Genomic DNA, 19,655 nt, shown 5'->3' on the forward strand with positions numbered 1-19,655 from the left:
CGTATTGTTACCTCCCTCCCTCACCCCTTCCCGATGGCAAGCCTGTACCCACAGCATTTCGATGGATTTCCCTGAAAATTCGTCTGTTTTGTTTAAACCCCTGAGTGGAGAGGGGCCATGTGAGAGGAAATTTTGCTGCCCAAGAAAACAACACAACACTACAATTTGGTCTGGGAATGAGACCTGACCACGTGACCCAGCGCAAACCACTACGCCGATAGGTCTCCCACTGGTACAAATTAATAATAAAAATGTCCAAGGGCTAAACTCTGAACTAAGTTGAACCTTAACCACTGATTTCCAGCAAGGGACTAGACGTATTTAAAGTAAGTATTTGCCAAAAGTTAATACAAATCCGATTCTTTATTCATTAATCAACGATGAGAAGTCATGGGCGGCAATTGGAGAAATTAAAATCTATTTTGATCGAAAAGGTATACAGCTCAAGGTCATGACATACGGACCGAGCGCACTAAGGGTTGAAAATTTCAAAAATTTATTCCAACCTGAATAGGACGCGATAGACAGGAGCAATCGAGACGGCTACAGAAAAGACTATTTCATATATACAGAGATTTACACTGCGAGATACTATCGTTCGTGTCTCTGATTGAACGAACGACGCATTCCCACATTCGTACAATTCCAAAATTTGAAATGTGTTGGTAACTAAGAAAAAAATCTCAGTATTTATGAAATAAAAGCATCATATCATGGAAAGTACTTGAACGACTTTTATTCACTCGTTGCGATGTATCAAAAACTCACTTCTTCGCTGCGCTCACTTGTTGGTTTTTATGGGGTTTTTTCTGTTTTTTTTTTTTTTGTTTTGTTTTGTTTTATTTTTTTTTGATGCATCGCAACTCATAATCTCCGTCTATTTCTACACTGAAATCTTTTCCTAAGTTTTTTCGAATCAGAGTAAGAAACTAACAATTCATCAAAAAACGCAACTTTTTTCTCTCTTTCTCTTTTTTTAAAGTTTTTGCACCAAAGCCGTGTGATTGCAGGGCCGGACGGCTTTTTCGGGACCGGCTCACGTCAACCGGTCCGGCCCTACACACGTCGGCTTTCACTAGGCGTGCAGCGCCTACGGGTCATGTGATAATAACAAATATAATAAGCTGTTAATATACCTTACCAACCCAATCGTGCATTCTAAAATTTTTTATCAAACAATTTAGTAGACGAGGACATAAGAATTTTTCTCTAATCGTGTTTTATTTATGAAAAAAAAATTTTAATTTCCTATTTCATTTCTACCCATTCAATTGCGCAAAATTGACGTTAGGACGCGGAAATCACTCTAAAGTATAATTATTACTATTTCCTCCACCTTAAAAATATTACCAAACTCTAATATTCTAATATCAAACCATTCACTTGATCACCTAAGGAGGTCTTTTAGTAGTAAGTTTAGAGAGATCGTTCAGTTGAATTTCCCATATCTGCTCTGGAATGTTATCACAACGTTCCATAACTGGATAACCTTTGCTGGTCGCTGTCACGCAGTTGTTGGTAATCACATGGAGTAATTTATTTTCCTGTGAAAGACAAAGAAACAGCAAAATATTACAGAAAGATCTAATGGGCAGAACAATAGCTCAGCACGTGCATACTGAACCTTTGTAAGTTTCTTAGTCGTCCTCTGCAGAACAACAACGTGAAATCACCAAGATTGGCGTGACCTGGAGAACGGAACCCCCGAAGGCAAATTATTTGAGTTTCTAATCAGAAATAAACGATGCTCACATGCCTTATACTGAGGTAAAGATGTGGTGCTGTTAGAGACAGTACACATGCATGTCCAGCCATACGCGACTGCCACACCATTGAGCCGCACGCTGCATAACCTGCAGACCAGACGTAATTTTGGCGAGCGAGTGCTCAGTATTTTCTTAGCGACAATTATGATCGCCATCTTTGATTAAAACAGCAGCGGTAGACTGGGGAGAGTAATAAATTTGTATCATGGGGGTGAGCGACGGTCAACAATAAGGAGCGGAGTGGGGTGGGCCTTCCCCCCTTCCCTCCTACCGCTGCCTCTACCTCCAAATCAAACACGTTGAAAAAAGGATCGCGAGCTTCTTAAGGTTCACTTTCCCTACTACGACACCTGCTTTGCAGGCTACACACTGCAAAATCGTGAACTTTAAGACGTTACCAAGGAGAGATATACCTCTCCTCATTAAACAGGTTTTCGCTCCGTACTGTAACATACGGACTGAGCGAAAAAAAAAACGGGGTACCGTAACTTACAGTACGGACCAAGAATACGAGGGGTTAGTAAGATATTTATTACATCTCTGGGTTCAAATAGAGGACCAAGATTTCAATTTAAACAAACTTTTGAATAAAGCGGGCCGTACAGTGAAATACGGCCCGCTAAATCGACCAATCACAGCGCACGAACTAACCGAGAGATCTAATAGAAGTCTTTACCGTAAATTAAAATAAACTCAAAAGCTGACTGCAGGGTAATCCCAGTAAATCAATGGAAACGCAATAGCAAAACAAAAACCTAGCGAGCGAGCGAGCGAATTACAGCAAATAGATGCTTAGCGCAAGATAATTCCAAGGAACGAGACTGTGTCATAGCGTATGAAATAACTGGCTTCATTTATTTTTATGGAGGCGTCCAGTGCATACATATGAGTGACGGGACTTAACCTCCTTACACCGTAGACGATAGAGACTGTGATTATCATTAATTTCATTCCTCGTTACCTTGGTGTATTTAAACTCCTGGTTTCCCTTCAGTTCGTGGCAGCCATAAAGTGTTATCTTGGCTCCACTGTGACCTTGGCTTACATCTAAACACGCTTCATCTTGTCGGAATTCATCCAGAAATGTATATTGGAAAGCCTGGTCAAAACAAAGACATCATTGACAGTAAGTATCAAAGTATCAAACCCATGACCTCTGCACCGGTATCGCAGAGGTCATGGGTTCAAATCCCGTACGGGCCTAAATTTTTTCAGGTCCTATTTTCAACTACTCGTTTCAGTAGCGTTCTTAGCTGCGAGGATCTCTTAAATTAGATACAAAGACTATATGAACATTTTTCCTGAACCAAAGTTTGTGTTCCCTGAATGGAGGTGCTGCAAAGCAGAGGTTACGCTATATTTGTCAATAAATGTATCGCTATGAAATTATGTCTTAAAACAAACTCAAAGCGAAGTGGCGTAAGATAATTCGACGAATGAAGGCACGTATTTCAGCATTGTGTGGCAGTACTGTACATTTGTGAAAGCTCTTCTTCAAAAATGTCGTATGGTAGGAGTTTAAACTCCCAGTTTCAAATTGATATCTCCTTACGACTCCCGATTTTTCCCCCCCCCCCCCCCTCTTCTCCACTAATAGACATTCACCTGGTTTCCCATCATGCCGTGGCAAGATACTAGTCCTAGCTCCCCTCCAGCTTTCCGTCCCATAGAGTCCAGGCAAAGATTGGTGCTTGGGTTTCGAATCTGCAGAGAGGTAAATAACCTTTAACAAATACATTGACTAATTGATAAATCAATAAATCCCACTTTTAACACTTAGAATTAACAGTGCCACAAACCACTTGACTGGGATGGTCCTTGAGTGGTAAGGTAATAAGTGAGGAGTTAAAAGTAAACAAGATTCACGACACAAGGAAATGTAACTTTGAAAAAACTTTCCATTCGTGGATCGCTATAAGTTTCTCCTCAGTATTCCCTTTTATCAAATTTTAATTCATAAATCACTGCATTGAAACATAACAAAGCTTTTTTTTTCCTCAGTGGAACTCGCAACTAAAATAATGTACTGTACGTCAATGCTGCCGGGATTTCTGGTAAATGAGCAACGTGACTTCTCCGTACTTTTATTCCTCAAGACCAACAATGAATAACTTTGGCTACATTACTTCATTCGAAGTCTAATTTGCATGGAATGTAAAAGCAATTTTCAATTTAATGTCGAAATTAATCCGAGATTGCATTAGTTTTTCTTTACTTCGCTCTGTGATCGGCCCAAACTACTCGCGCCACTCACTCAACCAATCAGACGCAAATCCCGACTATGTCACCCGCGTTTTCCCGCGCTTTAGGCAGTTTGGTAGGTTTCACTTTGAGTTCTCATTGGCTCTTAATGGTATTTTCCTTTCTTCTGATTGGTCGTTACGATGTTTTGGGTTATAGCTCGACGATACTCAATCGCTTTAATAGAACAGGTAAGTAATAAAACGTGATAACGAAGAAGGAACAGTCGCCATGAAGAAGTGGAACCTCAGAACTTCGGATTCCACGTTCTAACCCTCTACTACTGAGCACAGAGTGAGCTAAGTCAGTACAACGTTCATAATTGTTTGTTAACCCCGGTGATGTAATGAAGAACTGTGTTTTTTTTTCGTTGTCTCGAGCTTGGGTCAAAAAAACGTAGCGAAAAAAAAAACAAAAAAATGCTTCTTCAAAACATAGTAGTATACATTACAAATAACATACCGGTCCGTTAGCCTTGAGAGGTTCATAAATCGACCTGACAGTATCATTTGCCACATTCTCCATATACCACTTGAAACTTTTACATTTGAGCCTTTTCCGCAGGGCAAGTCGATCACTGATATCTCCAGGATCGACATTTTTAAGTTCGGGCTTCTTGTCATAAAGCCATTCCTTGTACTCGTCCATCCAGACTTCTGCAACGCGCTTAAAGTTTATAAGGGTGGCATCCGCCTTGGGGTATGAATAGGGGACATGATGTCTGTAGACATGTCCCACTCGGGAACAAGGAATGTTTTCAAGTTGGCCACCACACTGCCAGAGCTTAAGAAATAAAACAAAGATCCATCGTGAACCTTAATAACATGGCCGTTTATCCCCTAAATCCCTAATATCAACATGCATATTCCCATACTGTCTTCCACACTTTTTCTACGATACTGAAAAGGAGAATTTGTCGGGAAATCGAGAGCTTCTTTAGTTGGCGATCACTCCGTTATTCTCACGACCTTGGTGTTTTATTCACTGATGATGCTGTGAGAAGAAAGTTGATGCTAAATGTAGGCACTCTCGACGGTTAAAAAGGTTGAAGAACTGTCATACTACTTCCAATTTTCGTCTCTCCATACGAAGTACAAGTTCATGTTCTAATAATAACTACTTCCTCAAAGCCATTTCCAGACGGGTGTCAAAAGTCCTGTAGGATTTTCATTGGCTTTGCCTTCCTCTGCTCAGTGTGATTAGTATACACAACTCATGCCATTACTTTAACCCTTAAACTTCCAAGATCTAATTGTTAATTCTCCAAACTGGGATCTACACATTTCCTAGTAAATTAGTTATGAGAATTTGGTGTTAGATCAAGATGATAACTTTTTACTTTTAAAGTTTGAGTATTCTCATTATCTGTTTGCTGAATAGTGCATGGATGTTATTGGCAGAAGTCACTTGTACTTTATAACCAATAAGATGCAAATAATCTATCTGTTGATCACATTTACTGTAAGTACATATTTCATAGCATGAAGATGTTATAATTAATGAGACGTTTGGAGGCATTACTGTGGGATACATTGGTCTTCACCTTCAGTAACTCTGGTTTTAAGTGAAAATAAATTTGATGCTGACTCTTCAAAGTATAGGAATGACATCAAAAATAAGGACACGAACAAAAAAAAAACAAAACCAAACAACACAGCACCCACCCCCAGTAGTACCTTCACCCAACAGGGCTTGTAAATGAGGTAAATTTCCATATCTGACGACAATAAAACTCAAGCAAATTTTTAAAGTGGTCTGCCAAAGGCATCCCATTTGAACATCATACCTTGAATGAAAGTTCATACTGCTCTCCTCCCCAGATGAACATTCCTGGATCATATTGTCCCAGCTCACTGAAAAACTCTCTGTTGATTGCAAACAGCCCACCAGCCATAACAGGAGACCTGGAAAGGAATATTTGTATTTTGAACTCTAGCAGCAGAAGGGGTGCAAGGGTGGGGCATGCAGTCATCTTGCCCTACATCACCAGTTTCCACATCGTGCAACAACAGGGAATATTGCTACATTCATTTAGGGTCCATTACTCAATAGTAATTTGATATTATTGACTGAGTTGATATAGTAAATTGGCCACTATTAACCCCTGAACTCCCATGAGTGACCAAGACAGAATTTCTCCTAACAATATCAATACAATATCAACCAGATAAGGGATGAGAATAAAGAAAAATATAAATTTGGGGATAATTAATTGATCCAATACTAAATTCTCTGAACTAATGTTGTAAGAACTGTATGGTTGACAGTATGGAGAAGTACAAATTTGATCTGGGAGTTAAAGGGTTAAGAGTTTCAAAGGTAATGCTTCAAGCATAAGCCCTTTGTCGGAGTGAACAGTCTTTTACTTTGCTATACTTATACTGGTTCCTGAGCTTAAATCTGCACTATTTTCCTTAAAATTTGATCCAAAATATTACTTCAGGCTTGTAGAGATACTGGGACCTTTGAGAAATGGTCCCTTGGAAGGGATGTATCACAGAGTTTCCCTCCACAATCGTTTTAAATAGTTTTCAGTTTACATGGGTGCAAGGAAGTGAACAAGCCCTGACCTACCTAACTTCTTGTGTAGGATCTTTCCTCTTCTTCATCTGTTCTGGACGCACCGGCCTCTCTTTATAATCAAATCTCCAGTTGAACGTTCCCCGAATGTAAGGGTCCATAGGCTTGTATTGAAAAGTGTTATGATCTATGAAGTCTATAGTAGGGCACACTGCCGTTCTTTGATCTAGGGCTATCCTTTCAAGCAGAGGAGGGAGCCAGCCCACATTAGCCTCACAGTGTGCATCAAGGAAGAGAACAACTTCACCAATGGCACTACTTGCACCAATAGATCGAGCCTTTATCAGTCCAACCCTTTCATTAGTTCTGACAATTTTTATCTTTCCTAGTTTTCTTGTGTAGTCTTCTAGTTTCTTCTTTAGATGTGCTGTAAATGAAATCATGACTATTGTTAGCTCCAAAAGCATAGGAAAATAATCCTTGTAATGAGCTTGTGAGTGTCAATAAATGTTTTGGTGTGAAATGATTTCAAGTTACCAGGTAAACAAATTTAATCCAATTTGATTTGTGTTTTTCTTTCATTGGTGGGGGACAACCAAGGCTTAAATTTGAGACTATAACCCTTATCAGTAATTCCCTTACTGTCTGCAGCACAATTCTTATGGTGTTAATTCAGAGAGTTTAGTACAGGATCAATAATTATTTCCTGATTGATATTTCTCCCAATTCTCACCACTTGTCTGCTTGATATTGTATTGATATTGTAAGGAGAAATTCCGTCTTAGTCACTCATTAGACTTAAGGGGTTAAGAACACCACAACAGCTGACACAGGGAGATACAGTAATATAATAGCCAGTGTACTTGACACCAGGTCGAGAGGTCTGAGGTCAAGAACTGGCTGGGTCAATGTGTTGTGTTCTTTGACAAGACACTTGACTCTTACAATGCCTCTCTCCACTTGGGAGTGTAAATGATTACCAGCAAATTGCCTAGGGAGCCTGAGAAAATGCTGGGAAATAACAATGTGGGGGACTAACATCCTATCAAAGGGGGGGGGGTGGTGGTAATACTCCCAGCCACTTCATGCCACATGATGGGTGGTAATACTCCCAGTCACTTCATGCCACATGGAAACTGTGATAAGCTCCAGCTGGGTGGGCCAATAAGCTTGAGTACAGACTTTACCATCAGATGACAGCAATGAGAATGCAGAGGAGAGATAGATTTAATAAGCAAGACAGTACCTGAGCATGTGGATTTAGAGACTTTGTACATTTGGTTTTTGTCCTATCCAAAACAGCAACATGTAACACCAAATTTTTTTCACAAGTCTTAAGAACTGGAACACCAAACCTGTTTTTTTTTTATGTCATGCTGAAGGGGAGATCTGGCACCAGACGAGATGGTTAACACATTAAGTAACTTGGAAAATTTTTAAGAGAAAGGACACTTGATTTTAAAGCTGACTGTTTTCTTAGCATCACCATTGTTAGCCTGTTCCAGGGGTTCAGTTAGAAAAAATGGAGCATTATAGTATAATCAATGGCAGGACAGCAGCAGTGGAGTGAAAAAACTGGAAGTTTAAGTGAGGTGGAAAAAAAAGAGAGAGGTTTGGGTTAGAGACCCTGAACTTCAGATGGACAGGTCTGAGTTTACTACCCAGCTGGCACATTGTGTTACGTTCTTAGGCAAGACATTTTACCCTCTCCAAAACTCTCTTCACCCAAATGTATGAATGCTAGCAAAATGTCTGGAAAACCTGATGAACTGCTGCAGTGTAAAGAACAACATCCCATCCAGGGTAAGTTCAGTACAGCAATACTCTAATATGCTTGACCCTTTAATTACCAGAAATGATTAACATGTAACTTCTCCTTACAATATCCATACAATTTATCCAGCAAACAGGTAATAAGAATACTCAAACTTACCAGGTAGAAGTTATCTTGATCTAACACCAAATTCTTATAACTAATTTTATAAAGAAATGTATAGCAGCTAAATTGGAGAATTAAAAATCAGATCTTTAGAGTTTAAGGGTTAATGCTATGGTTACTGGGATAAGTTTTCAAACGAGCAACTTAGCTCAATTGCTGATTTTATCTTTTACCTTTTCATTCTACTACAATTACATCCGTTCCGCTCAAAAACACAATCCTGACATTTGTTTTAATTTACCATTCCCTGCAGGATAGCAATTTATGTGATGGATAAAAAAGTAGGTTTACCCAGTCTTAGAAGAGCCAAGAAAACACATTTAGAGCAAGTTTTACATCAAGTTTACTCACCTTTATCACTAAAATCATCAACCATTACTATTTCCTGGAGCATGTGTGGAGGAGACCTGTTTATGACACTGTGAACTGTTCGCAGTAATGTGGACCAACCTTCATTGTGGAAAACTATGATTACACTAGCTTTGGGGAGATTATGTGGATATTTACGTTCTTTGCATCTGAAAAAGATGATCAGAAAAAAATTTCAACTCTTATTTTTTGTTGATAACCTCAGTTTTGTGATGGAGATGTAAATCAGATAAAACACAGGTCCACGATGGACCTCTAAAAGAGACTAGCATCTAATTTCTCTTTACAATATCACCCCTGAATCAAACTTTAAGGTCATGAAAATAAAGGAAATGATCCCCAACTTATTAAAGAAGCTCTTGATTGTTAAATGAATTCTCCTTGTCAGTATTTCAAGAAATGTATAGTAAACAGTATGGAGAATATGCATACTGATGTGAGGGTTAAAAATGGCAAAAATTCAGTGTTTTCAACACAACTAAATAATTATTTTGAAAAAAGGCTTAGGGCAATTTTGCAATTCGTTTTTCCAAAACTCACTAACTGATAGATCTACAAAACATTTTCCTGTCACTTTGCTTTTTCCTTAGTTGCTTTAAAAACGGTATAAAACAAATCATTAGATGTGATTGTTTTCTCAAAAAAAAGTTACAATAGCAATGTGATCTACATCTATTCTTAAAAAAAACCATCAATCTTAGCTTCAAGTATCTGAAACTCTTACAGGAGGAGGGCACCCATATGTTTTATAACTGCTGCACATTAGGAGGTAATCAGTAATTATCTGAGTGCAAAGTTGAAAGCAGTACTGCATTGTGGGTATGTGACCCCTTCAATTATCGCAACAAAATAAAGAATTTGAATTAACTATTCTCAAAGAAGCAAATTTGATAAAGGCAGTTTACAACAGTGGTATGGACAAAGTGAACACCAAAAAAAACAAGTAAGATATTTTGTGCCTTCTGAGCAAATTGCTTCCTCACTTCCAAAAAAAATTTTAAATTTCATAGTGCAGAGGTAAGTGTTGAAAACAGCATTCAGACAGGGATAAGAGGTTTGCGAGGAATTGTAAACGCTGGGCTATCTTGACTTGTGGGGACTGGGCTGGAGAGTCCAGATGACAAAAATATGAATATTAATGAGCTAGGAAGCTCAGGTTTGAACTAAATTAGAACACAACAGGATTCACTGGTGAATTTTCTACCTTTTGGGTGAGTAGAGGTACTGACTCAGAAATTTCATTGTAGATTTAAAGATACATTTTAACAAAAACATTATCTTCAAAAGATAAACAATAAGCCAAGTTTACACATAGTTCTTCCCTGAAGACAATGCCTAACTTCTACGAATTGTTTGGATTTTGGAAATAATATCATAAGGCAGCATGTAGTGATAGGTTTTGTGTAATGAACATATTTGGTTGCACTTAATAATTTATCCTATGTTGACATGTCTACTACACGTACGTTGTGGGTTCACGGTCACTCAAAGATATCAGGGAAATTACTCCAACCCGTAACCCATTACTAATTTACAAACATTCGCAGATTTTGAAAAAGGGGAATTTTTTGGTGACTCATACGCGGGAGTTAAAAAGTTAGCGATGAATTCTTGGCGATAAAAAATTAGATATTGTTTCAGGATCACTGGCATCCATCACATAACTAGAGTAGCACAACGTCTTGTTAAAATCGTTCCTCTTTATTCTAACAAAATTAAGTCCTTATTAATTTTTCAAAGGCTTTGACCAAATTTTTTCAAACAGTTCGATCACGGAAGGCAAAACAAAACAAGGCAGAGAATGTGTTGCATACTTACGCAAAATGCCTTGTATCCTTGAGCGGACGTTCCAAGGAAATTTTATCGCTAATATATTGATTAAAGCCATACTCCGCGTAAGCACTATCTTTCAAGTGTTCACTCCCAGCCTCTGTTTCTACGGGCTCCCCAAAGGAGCCTGGCCCTCGGGGAGTGTATTTCTCCTTCTCCGGTGTCCAGAAATCCTCAATCTTGATCATTTCACCGAGCTCTGGGTGCGAATTTGCCACGTGGATGGGGTCGAGTTTATATTTCGGACACCCACCAAACCCGCAGTTTACGAAAAGATAAACAATAGTACAGATCAATAACGCTCCCAAACATTTACAAGTTCTTTTCAACTTGAATCGCATGATCAGACTGTTAAACAATGGATCCCTGTTGTAAATTGAAACGATCGAACAATCCTAAGATGCAAAATGTACCGTAGAACAATATATTTCTCCGGAAATAGCAGAATAGTGTCAGTCTTTTGTCGAAGAGATGATCAGCTGGATCAAATGTTTACTCGCATACTGGCCGTCAAATCCACTGGAGATTATTAAAGTAATGCTTAATCCAGTACAGCAGCCTTCTCTTGATTTCCAAAGCTTTTTTTCAATCTTTATATCCAAACATAGGTTTATTCTCCCACGATCATAGGTTCCTTGCCGGTAAGATGCAAATACACGAAACACAAAGTGTTTATCTCACCGCACTTGGTACCGCAATTTTTAAGGAGAACAATAAAACCAGATAGGACAATTAAATTTGAACCAAGCGATTTCCCATCAAATTCCAGAGTGTATGAAAAAAAACAATGGACGATAATCAATCTAAATCACATACACACGATACAAGGGTAAATGAACTCTCCAATGCCACAAAATTCTTTGAGTAAATAATCTTCCACGCTTCTCTTAGAGACATCACCCACTTTCTCTTTCCTCCATTAAGTTCTGGTTAATGATTTTTACCATTACTTTCGAAGAAATTCTTAAAAAAACCATGACGACTAAAGAAAATTATAAGAATAGAACTTAGCGATATTTAACCAGCAGTGTTTGTTTTAATAGTACTTACTTTGTATAAGCTGAATTAAGTTTTCCATAGGTTGTTTCAAGGGTGTCCTTGAAGGGGAGTAAGAATTTTTGGCCAGATGTTGACACCTTGACAGTTCAACAATTAAAGCCTTCAGTTTCAAATGAAGATAGCTCGTCATCTCGCTGAGACTTTAAAGAAGCATATTTTTTTCTGCAGTCGATGTGATGGCTAGGAATGGCCAACCTTTGCAAATAGTTTTCGCACTCTTTGTTGTTCTACAAGTTTGTGAGGGAGAACGTTATTACAAGACTGAAAACTGTGGCGAAGAGGCAAACAAACATGAGGAATACTCCATATCGCAAACAGTTATAGAGGAAAGTCTGTTTATGATTTCTCCAGAAGATTTTTACTATAATTTCTTGGTGAAACATAGGCCGTTTGTTATGAGGAGGGTGGCAAGAAACTGGCCAGCGTATACGGTAGGAAAGCAAATATTTATTAATTTTAAGCAAATAAATCAAAATGATAATGACTTCAACCCTAAGCATGGTATTATCGAAACTTGGTGGCAAAGAAACTGCCAAAAAAACGTAACTTTCAAAAACTACACATAGACGACTGACACAATTTTCATGAGAAATTTTTCAAGAGGGTCATAAAAACTTTGCTGAAGTGTGTAGCTCACTCTAACGCCATGGAGATTAGGATAGGGAAGCTTTCTTCTTTAGGGGTTATTTGTTGGAAAGGGAAAAAAAACAAACAAAACATGCAAACTAGAAAAAATTTCAAGATCTCTGGACTATCTTTCCTCACCCTTTAACTCACAGAATTGATTAACATGCAACTTCTCCCCATAATAGCTACATATTATCCTGCAAACATGTAATGAGAATACTCCAACCTATCAAGTAGAAGTTGTAATCTTGATCTAATACCAAATTCTTCTAACTTATTACAAGGAAATGTGTAGCAGCTAGAGGAAGGAGTTAAAAATCAGATCTTGGGTAGTAATAAGTTAATCATGCAAACTCACTTACAAAATGTATCCTAAATTTGGAGCAGAGAGAGTTGTTCCTAGTTATTCTGTCAAGAACATGGGAACAACATCTTTTTTTTCTTTTTATTTTACCTGTATTCCAAAATTAGCACCTCCTGTATGTATTCTTAATTGGACCACTAGCTTTCACAATAACTAGTTCGTAACCAATCATGAATTAAAAATTGGAATGAATAATGTCAAAGCCCGAGTGTGAATTGATCCTTTTTTCTTTCCCACATCTAGACCAAATGCTTCACTATACAAAATTTTTCAAGGAGCAAAGTATTGGTGATCTTTAAACTTTCCTAAGAGATGTAATTAAACTTTCTCCCTGTTTCTCATTATGTTTAGGTATGGACAGAAACCTACCTGATCCAATCTTTAACTGAAGACTTGCAAGTATCAGTTATAAAAGGACTACAGAATTTCCCATTTGGTGGTGAAAGTAACATGCCAGTCAAAGAATTCTTCTCAAGATATTCACAGGAAGATCTAACACTTTGTGATGAACCAACAATGGAGATGCTCAATGATATAAGGGCTCCCCTTTGTGCTCAGTGTCATCAGTTCATGGAGAAGATGACAGTCAAGTTTTGGTTTCACCATCGTCACAAGAAAGCATCAACATCTTTATTTTTCCAACCAGATGAACAGCTGCTAACTGTTTTAAATGGAAGTGCTACAGTAATATTAATTTCACCTTTGCACTCAGAAAAACTTCCTTTCGGTGGAGATGAATTGTTGGCAATTTCCAGTTTTGATACAGGTTGTCATAAATTTATAAGTCAAACCAAATTAATTTTTGTGTTGTCTTGAAATCATTACTTCTAACATTTTTATTTACTTTTTCAGAACTGATGTACATATACCTCTCTGTCTGTTCATAATTAACAAAGGGAAATTTAAAATAGATTTGCACTTAAATTAAACATGTTCCATTTGATTTAAGAATTTTCCACTTGATTTATGCATTTGTTAAATGTAGACAGTTGCCAAGCACAACAAATTTGCTACATTAGCACTAGAGTTGCGATTTGACAGAGTAGGTGAATTGTCCCCTTCCCCTTTCCCAATCTCCCTTGTGCTCATTTCTTTTTTTTTTTATTTTTCCCCCAGATACTCTCTCATCTAGAGGCATTCCATACTTGACTGTCGACCTTGTTAAGGGTGACATGTTATACATACCTCAAATGTGGTGGCAACATGTAACGTTTTCAACAGAGTATAACCTATTTGTACAGTTTCTATGGCCATCAAAAACTGCCATAGCTTCTGGAAATCTACAATCTTCAACCCAAATAAGAGGTAAGAAATAAATGATGTAAATTTTTCAACATGGTGCTGTCAGAGGTAACATTTCAAGTGCTGTTAATTGAAGAACTGTAACCTGGTGAATAGTAATTGGTTTTATTAGACTAGAATATACCACACAGAAACCAAACAATCAATTTATTTCTGTCAAATGAATACAATGGAAAATAGTTAGAAATCATTAGTAAACTTAATGTGCGATTTTGTCACTTGAAATGCATACAGTTGAGCAGTACATTTATATTTTGTACTTTCTAATTACTTCCAAAGTAACCAATTGGTGCACGCAATTGGAAAAAATCCTTATTTAATAATTATTTGTTTTAATGTAAGACTTTCAAATTATAACTAAAAGTTTTTCTGCTAGTTGACTTTGTATGCAAATGATCACTATCTTTGTCTTTGTAATGTGTTTGATAGCAATAACTGTGGTTGTTTATTTTGACATTTGATAATATCTGATACAAAGTAAGGAGAACTTTAAATTCAACTAGTGGATGATACATATTGTATTTCCTTGGATAAGCACCTGGGCCCTCATTTAAAATTTCTGCTGAAAGGAGAGGCACTTGATGATTGGGTGAGGGTGCTTAATTGATTGGGGGAGCTGTTCTGATTCTTCTGTAGTTGAATCTTAAAAATTTATAAAGAAATTGGAAAAAGGAACAAGTTTCTCTGCTATTCCTACTATTTAAGAAAGTTAGGGAGGAGGGGGGGGGGGCACTTGTTTCACATTGCAGCCTTGGGGGGTGGGCACTTATTCGGGGAAGGGCATTTATTAGGGCATGGGCACTTATTTGAGGAAATGCAGTATCTGTTTCCTCATACTTATTAAAAGATAAAATGTGTATCTATGTGGGACCATTTATTACTATCCAACTGCACAAAGTAGAGTACAAATAACACATGAATAGAGTGCAAATATCTTGTGATATTGTACAGTTATTTGGAAAGTTGAATATTTTGTATTGTAAAAAACCTGTTTAACCAGTCAGCTGCATGTGCTACACTTCTCTATCCACTTTGCTTTTCCTGCCTTATCAGAAATGAGCAGAAAGACTTAGCAGAAAAAAAAGCAGTTGGATAATAAATATTAACTTATTTATGTTTCAGTGTAGTATTGCTGAGTAATTTTACTTGAAGTTTGTGTTTTGACTTGCCCTACAGGGCTTGTCAAAATACAGCACAACTCATAAATACTCAGCGATACTACACACCAAAATGTTTAATAAGATATATATATCCTTCATATATAAGCTCCTCATTTTATTTTTCCATGCATGGTGATGAAGGGGATCATCTGCCAAGTATACCAGCATCATTAAGAAATTTACTCAGAAAGTATGAAAAGAAGTTCTTGATGATGGATGTGAGACCACTGGTTTGTTTAGACCAAGACAAGAGGATGAGTGAATATACATTTGAAACAGGAAAAATGTCACCAGATGAATATGAAGCTATCCATAATGGTCCTGACTTTACCGAGGTAATGAAATTTGTACTTGTGTGATTGCCATGACCAAGCATGATGTAAAGATTGTTCAATATTTACCTGAAATTGATGGACTAAGATCAAATAAAAACCAAACAAACAAACAAAAAAAAACATTCAAGGCAAATACCCATTCATCTTGACCTCCCACTTGATCAGTGAAGGATTTATTTCATAGCCAAAAGATGAAAAAAAGAATCTACCAAAAAAGTGGGTAAAGAGTTAACAACACTTGTTATGGTTTTCTTAATTTTGATAGACTTGAGTGTGATTCCATCATTTTAAAAGCTGCTGGAAAAATTTTATTTTATAACTGAAAAATTTTTCTAGAAGTTATGAAGGATGTCAACAGTCTAAAAGCAGTTATTTTTCATGCTGAACCAAAGTTGGCTCATGTTGCCTACAACTATAGTCATTTTAATACGTTAAGATAATACATGTTATCATATCTGCTTTTTATTTCACAGGAAGAGCCATGCAACTTTGATACAAGTAATCTACAAAGCCCCTGTCATTTTGCAACTTGTTTTGAAGATCCAGAATCACCAATTTGTATTCGATACATTCTAGACTATTGCAGCCACTGGGAAGATCGTGGCTGTGCCATTGAACTACCTCAGTTGTTAAACAAGGTGGAAAAGAGTTTAATGAAGCAGATTACTTCCTTGAAATCCTCCTACCAATAGGCGCTTTATTGATTTTGATGACATATAAATTTTAGTGACAATATAAAATAAAGCCTATGGCCTGTATACTTTACCTGTTTGTCTACTGTGTTTCACCAGCTGCAGCTGAGAAAACCTCACAGATTCAAAATGAAACTCAAAACCCTTTAAAGCTGTTTTTCCTGGAAATTCACTTCATCCAAATTTAAGAAACTTCAGTACTGTAAATGAATACTACAGACAAATTACCTGTATCAGTCATCAGAATCTAAAGTGAACAAGGCCGCTTAATTACTGAATGTCTCCTGTAATTCTGCACCTCATTCTTTAAGTGTCAGCATTGACTGAGTTGCAGTCCTGGAAATTAGGACTTCCATTCATGTAGAAGAGTCTTTTAAAAATTCTGTGTCTTCCCTATTGCTAGAAATTATTATTAGCAACATGTCCAATAGAAACAAAAAATTTAACCACAGCTCATTAAATGTACAGAATATTCTTCAGCAAATTTGATAAAAATTTTTGAAACTAAATCAGTGAATTTGGACCATCTCAGGACTTGTAACCTTTAGGGATTCTGTATTAACAATAACACAACTTTAACTTTTTTCAGTTACTTTTATTAGTTAGCAAGTCAAACTTTCAGTTTGAACTCCAAAATTTTTATTACATCATCCTGGTATTTTGGGTGAAGTTCATTTTTAGGGACCTGCAAAAGAAAAGTAAGGCTTGCATTAACTAACTTTGCACTGACATTACTTAGATTATTTTCCAGCTCTACTTTCCAACATTATTCCAGTTTTGGTGCATTGTGAATAGTCAATAACATTTAATTTGAAAAGCCAGGATGATGCATCTTAAAAGACATGGTTTGTACATTACATGGCAATCATGTAAATGTGGTTGAAAAGGGAGGCAAATGGCAATGAGATTCTGACAAAGATTCACGATTACTTGATGGTCAATCTTCACACAATTATTTTCCAATTCTATTGACATTTTTCTTATTCCCATAATTCTGATATTTTTCTTGAGGATTTTAATTTTTATTCAAGAAGATTAAAGGAGAATATGTCCCAAATACCTGAAACAAATTTTTTTTTTTTTTTTATTTTTTCCATCAGTAGTATTTTATTATAGTATCATGGTTTTTGGCAAGTTTTAAACTAGTATTTACTTGTTTAAAACAAGCTGGGTGTGAATGCAGGACATCACTCACAGGATGATTGGTTAATCCCATGTTAAAACAAAATTCTTTCACATGCTTTAAGAAACAGTAGCCACAATGATGATGTTCTTGAAGATAAAGATGTAAACAAAGTTTACTGATGCAAAGCAATGAGATGTTAACAAGGCTTGGAGATAAAATGATGCATTGAAGCAAAGCCATGAAAACAGACAGAGTAAATGATAGAAGCAATGTATAAAACCATTTAAAGCCATTTTAAATACTAAGAAGTACATACAAAGAAAACTATATTCAAACAGACTGAAAAACTATGATAAACTTTGAGAAAAAAAACTCTAGATCTCATGAAAAGAGACTTCTGTATCCAGGTTAGGGATTTTAATGCAAACAATTTCTTTAACCCTTTAACTCTCATGAGTGACCGATACAGAATTTCTCCTTACAATATCAATACAATATCAAGCAGACAAGTGATGAGAATAAAGAAAAGTATTAATTAGGGGATAATTAGTGGATCCAATACCAAATTCTCCAAACTAACATGACAAAAAATATATAGCAGACAGTAAGGAGAATTACTTATGAGATCTTAGGAGTTAAATAGTTACCATCTAATTCCTCCTTGCGATATTACCCTTGAACCACACATCACAAGAATAAAGGAAATGATCACCAACTAAAAAAGCTCTTGATTATTACACAAATTCTCCATAGCAGCTCTTAGGAAATGTACAGTATACAGAACAACATACTTAGAGAATAAGCAAGCTGATGTTAGGATGCTAAGGGTTTAAAATAGATCATCAAGTGTTGGGAAAAAGAGGAGAGAAATTTGATTACACTGAGGTACAAAATTAGGTTGCTAAGTAAGATTCAAACTAGCACTGTATTCCCTGGTTAAGTTTTGAGAACACCTGAAGCCTCTCATCTTAACTCCAAAACTTTGGAATCTAAAAACACTGTCAGTGTTATAATTGGTAATGATATTTCTGATTGCATGAGAGACCAAGGTAGGATTTCTCCTCACAACATCAATATAAAAAATTAAGGTGGCATGTGATCAGAGAAGAGATAAATATAAATTAACTAGAGAGATTATTAGTTGATTCAATACCAAATTCTCTGAACTAAATTCATAATAATTCTATGGCAGACAGTAAGGAGATCTTGGGAGTGAGAGGGTTGAATGATAAGATTTTGAGGCTAAGTCATGAGAGAAGTGTTTGAGTAAATCGATACAATCAAACCTTGATTATCCAGATTATTTGATAATCTGAACTTAATTCTCTGGTCTCAAAGAAATAGTCCCTCTTGAGATCTTTGACAATGTTTTCCCATCACACAGAGCTGAATTACTGAAACAATTTGATGACAATGACAGATAGCACTTTAGGTAGCAAAACATTTTTGTAAATACTTTTGGCAAATGTTAACAGGGAAGTACATTCATTAGAGAACATACTTTTATTTCTTGCGTGGTATAAATCAAATGATACATTTTGGCTCATTAATATTTATAGACTCTGGATAATTGAGGTTCGATTGTATAACCAGTTGGGCAGTGTTTCTAACTTCCATACCTTGTGGCAGTCATAACCTTGATCTGCCATCGTTTTCACAAATGCTTCCTCGCCTCCACGATTCCTTCCCATTGATACGTAAATACGTGAACCAGGTTTTGCTAATTTTGTGATGCACTGAGCGAGAAGCACAGAGTCGTCCGCTGAATAAAGACATTCTGCAGCGAGAATGAGATGAAACAGACCATCTTTTGTCAAATATTCTGTGCTTTTCCCCCAACAATATTCCACAACCTTGATTCTACTCCGACCAACTCCAGTCACATTTGCTGCCACGTTGTCTTTAAGAGTTTTTACACAACATTTCTGATCAGTTAGAACGGTCATTTTCGCACCTAACAAACACAAATAAATTCCCACTAAACCGCAGCCAGCTCCAAGCTCTAAAACTCGGCATTCCTGTAAATAGTGTAAAGGAAATAGATCTCGATTATCGAACATCTTAGCGAGTGCAATACTTCCATCCCAAACAGTTGTTCCAAGAGCTGTGTAGCTCTGTCGAAGTTTTATGAGAGGCATGCAATTGTAGAGTTCGTTGTCCCCTTCTCCAGATCGATCAGCGTCAGAACCCCTGTCAACTTCAAGTTCAAATGGATTTTCGAACCTTTGTTTTTCAGGTTTGTACTCTTGTCGAAGCCACATGATTAATGGGAATGACTAAGATTTTGGATGACCAAGGAAGACCAGTACTGCATCCCTGATGCAA

General features: G+C 36.9%; 3 protein-coding genes across 4 annotated transcripts; 1 reads left to right on the top strand and 2 right to left on the bottom strand.

Annotated features, from left to right (window-relative positions):
- Positions 1-344: 344 nt before the first annotated feature.
- Positions 345-11,667, bottom strand: LOC131773769 (polypeptide N-acetylgalactosaminyltransferase 1-like). The gene is made up of 8 exons (XM_066160843.1): positions 10,654-11,667; positions 8,818-8,984; positions 6,582-6,954; positions 5,794-5,911; positions 4,470-4,790; positions 3,372-3,470; positions 2,728-2,865; positions 345-1,544 (listed from the first exon to the last, which is right to left on the bottom strand). The coding sequence occupies exons 1-8, from the start codon at positions 11,004-11,006 to the stop codon at positions 1,392-1,394; spliced, it is 1,722 nt and encodes a 573-aa protein (XP_066016940.1). The 5' UTR covers positions 11,007-11,667; the 3' UTR covers positions 345-1,391.
- On the top strand, positions 9,992-16,277 carry LOC131773770 (uncharacterized). 2 transcript variants are annotated; one of them, XM_059089712.2, is made up of 6 exons: positions 9,992-10,046; positions 11,893-12,155; positions 13,067-13,481; positions 13,832-14,020; positions 15,319-15,512; positions 15,986-16,277. In XM_059089712.2, exons 2-6 carry the CDS (start codon positions 11,901-11,903, stop codon positions 16,202-16,204), a joined length of 1,272 nt encoding a protein of 423 aa, XP_058945695.2. In that variant the 5' UTR covers positions 9,992-10,046; positions 11,893-11,900; the 3' UTR covers positions 16,205-16,277. The 2 variants fall into 2 exon arrangements, with proteins under 2 accessions (XP_058945695.2, XP_058945693.2); XM_059089710.2 differs by lacking the exon at positions 9,992-10,046 and having other exon boundaries at positions 11,755-12,155.
- A 142-nt stretch (positions 16,278-16,419) lies between these two features.
- On the bottom strand, positions 16,420-19,655 carry LOC131773771 (protein N-lysine methyltransferase METTL21A-like). Its single transcript, XM_059089713.2, has 2 exons — positions 18,950-19,655; positions 16,420-16,889 (listed from the first exon to the last, which is right to left on the bottom strand). The coding sequence occupies exons 1-2, from the start codon at positions 19,589-19,591 to the stop codon at positions 16,815-16,817; spliced, it is 717 nt and encodes a 238-aa protein (XP_058945696.2). The 5' UTR covers positions 19,592-19,655; the 3' UTR covers positions 16,420-16,814.

Source organism: Pocillopora verrucosa, chromosome 13 (genome assembly GCF_036669915.1).
Source record: "Pocillopora verrucosa isolate sample1 chromosome 13, ASM3666991v2, whole genome shotgun sequence".
NCBI lineage: Eukaryota > Metazoa > Cnidaria > Anthozoa > Scleractinia > Pocilloporidae > Pocillopora > Pocillopora verrucosa.